Raw genomic sequence first — 2,759 nt, 5'->3', positions numbered from 1 at the left:
CGTGGGCGACGGGGGCGCTGGCCCGCGACGACAGCGCTGGGGGGTGCGGCCAGGTGTGCGCGGTTATGCCCTGTGGCCCTGCCTGCTCCCTTCATTTGGGGCCGACGTGGGCTCCACGGTGTGTCCAGAACGTGCTGCAGTGACCCCGCGGGTGGGCGATGGCCCTGGCCAGAGCCCCCGCCCTGTGGAGGTGGAGGGGCGTCAGCCACGCGCACTGCCCCTCCCTGCCCCCCGCCCCGTCCGGACGGCTTCTGTGGCCCCAGCTTCCTCTGTTCGTCTGTCTCATCTTTTGTCCAAAGCTGTTCGTTCAGCCATTGCTTGTGTCACAGGAGTAGCAGGTCTGCGTCATGTGCGTTTGAGTTTGCTCGCAGGAGGGCGGATTCCGTGGCCCCCTGCACACCCCCCCTCAGACCCTTCTGGAAAGTTCTTTGTCTGCACCGGCCTGTGTAGCTTGCACTGCACTGAACGTCTCATTGAAGTTTAAACAAAATGACTGTGGCTCGAGCCTGCAAAAGTGGGCGGCGCATCCAGGGTCACTGACACCGGTGCCTCAGAACCCGGTCGCCAGCTGGTGGCCCTGGCAGGTCAGCCCCTCGGAAGGACTGGGCCAGGGGACACTGGGCGCTTCCCTTTGTGAGGGTCTGCGGTGGCACTCAGACTACTGGCGGGTCCAGGAGGAGGTTGCAAGGGAAATTGGAGCATGCTGGGAGACGGACAGGAAGGAACCACAGGCCGCGGTCACAGGCTCAGGAGAGCAGTGCCCACAGGGAAGGTGACAGCCGTCTCTGGCCAGTGACACAGCTCCCACCTGAGGAAACCAGGGGAACAAGCCATGTGGGTGGGCGGGAAGGAGCAGAGACCTAGGCAGGAGGGAAACGACACAGAGCCACCAAACCTGGACCTGGGTCCTCGGAGCTCGAGGGACATTTAGCAGCTAGCTGGCCTTGCAGGGGGTCCCTTTTCAGCTGCCCCGAAATTGTGCACGTTCATTCCCACAAAACCAACACTCCCCTCCCAGCCACCTGAGCCTCCCGTGGGACATGGCTATGTGTCCCCGCTGGGCCTGCATTTCTGCTGCACAGAGCGGTGGCAGAGGGCCCATCTGTCCATTGCGCACACCACTCTGCTCGTGGCCCCCCTGGGGGTGGGTGGGCCACCCCAGACCTTCACTGTGGCTTGCTCTCCACAGGGGTCCTTTAAGGAGCTGGTTTACGTGTTCTTCATGTTGAAAGACGCCGGCCTCGCCCCGGACCTGCTATCCTATGCGGCCGCCCTGCAGTGCATGGGGCGGCTGGATCGGGACGCCAGCGCCATCCAGAGGTGGGTGGCCTGTTGGGGACAGAGTGATGTGTCAGGGCCTGGGAGGGTGGCCGGGACTCCCTGCAGGACGCAATGGCCACCTGTTGCTGAGATCCACAGGGTGGTCGGGGGCAGCCCTGTGAGTCAAGGACCCACCGCCCGTCATGTGTTCCCACAGATGTCTGAAGCAGATGGCCCACGACGGGCTGCAGCCTCAGGCGCTCTTCACAAGCCTGTCACTGTGCAAGGAGGACCAGGCCGCACTGCTGCGCGCCCTGCGCAAGGCCGAGCCCACCTTCAGCGCCCCACAGCCGCCCCTGCCCGTGTCCCAGCTCAACAGCTCGCCCCTGCTCAGGGAGATCTACGACAAGGTGAGCCCCAGCCTCCGGCTTGGCACCTGCAGGCAGGGTCCTGTGCGGGGCTTGAGCCAGGGCCATCCGATCCCCGGGCAGTCCCCAGGAGCCCTAGCCCTCTGCTTCCCCTCGCTGGGCCACCCGTGTCTCAGAGCCACGGTGCCGCTGCCCGGACGTTGAGCCCGCCAGACTTGGCAAGCGCCTGGCCCCCAGCGGGGCCCTGAGGCCAGAGGTTAGAGCCAGAAGGTGCCAGGAGGAGGAAGGGGCCGCCACGGGTGCTCCTGGCACCACAACCCCAGGGTCACTGTCCCACTGGGAGACTCGGCTGAGGGTGGAGCACAGGCGGGCAGCAGGGCAGTGCAGCGGGCGGGCCAGGACCCGCTCCCTCCCAGCAGGGGAAGGTGTGGGGCACGGCTAGCAGGTGGCCTGGGTGTCTGTTTTTATGGGGAAGTAATCTGCCCACCCTGCAGTTTGCCTTTTAAAGCTGGGCCGTCCCGTCGCCCAGCCCAGCGAGGCCTGACAAGCACACAGCCTGCTGCTTGTAAACCGGCCTCGCTCTTACACGCTGTCCCGCACTGGCCTTTTCCCTGTGGACTGTAAGACAGATGACTTTCAGAGCACTGGGAGAGTGGAACGTGATTCTGCGGGGCAGGGGTGCTGGGCAGTGCAGAGTGGGCAGCTGGTCTCCACCCTTGGTGTGGATGACTTTCCACCACAAGCGACGCCGGTGTACCGGGCAGGCGCCTGGGCCTCACTGCCTGCCTGTCCGCACCTGCAGGACCGCCCCGTGTCCTACCCGAAGCAGCACCTGCCTCTGAAGACACTGAAGGGCCTGTTCCAGCAGCAGCTCAGCGTGGAGATGGCCACCACCATCACGGTGGACTCTGTGGAAAAGGCTCCATCGCTGACCACAGAGGTCCTGCAAGCGGTAGGGACCCGGCCGCGCCGAAAGCCCCACTTGGCAGAACTGGGCATCCCCTGGTCTGGCAGTGTAGCCGGCTGGGCGGCAGCCCTGTCTCCCCACCTGACGGTGGGCCAGGGCCCGCCCCAGCAGAGGGCTCCACAGCCGCGTGGTTCTTGAGCCACCGCAGCACCGCTTCCGAGCGG

The 2,759-nt window shown here is 65.4% G+C and overlaps 1 protein-coding gene across 1 annotated transcript in view; it reads left to right on the top strand.

Annotated features, from left to right (window-relative positions):
- Positions 1-2,759, top strand: part of POLRMT (RNA polymerase mitochondrial) — a 15,249-nt gene that overhangs the window by 6,493 nt on the left and 5,997 nt on the right. Inside the window, exons 5-7 of the mRNA XM_015599536.2 lie at positions 1,190-1,320; positions 1,478-1,670; positions 2,431-2,580. Of these exons, the coding sequence (XP_015455022.1) occupies positions 1,190-1,320; positions 1,478-1,670; positions 2,431-2,580 (474 nt within the window). The remainder of the gene's footprint in view (positions 1-1,189; positions 1,321-1,477; positions 1,671-2,430; positions 2,581-2,759) is intronic.

Source organism: Pteropus alecto, unplaced genomic scaffold (genome assembly GCF_000325575.1).
Source record: "Pteropus alecto unplaced genomic scaffold, ASM32557v1 scaffold30, whole genome shotgun sequence".
Taxonomy (NCBI): domain Eukaryota; kingdom Metazoa; phylum Chordata; class Mammalia; order Chiroptera; family Pteropodidae; genus Pteropus; species Pteropus alecto.
This window is presented reverse-complemented; position numbering and strand designations above follow the sequence as displayed.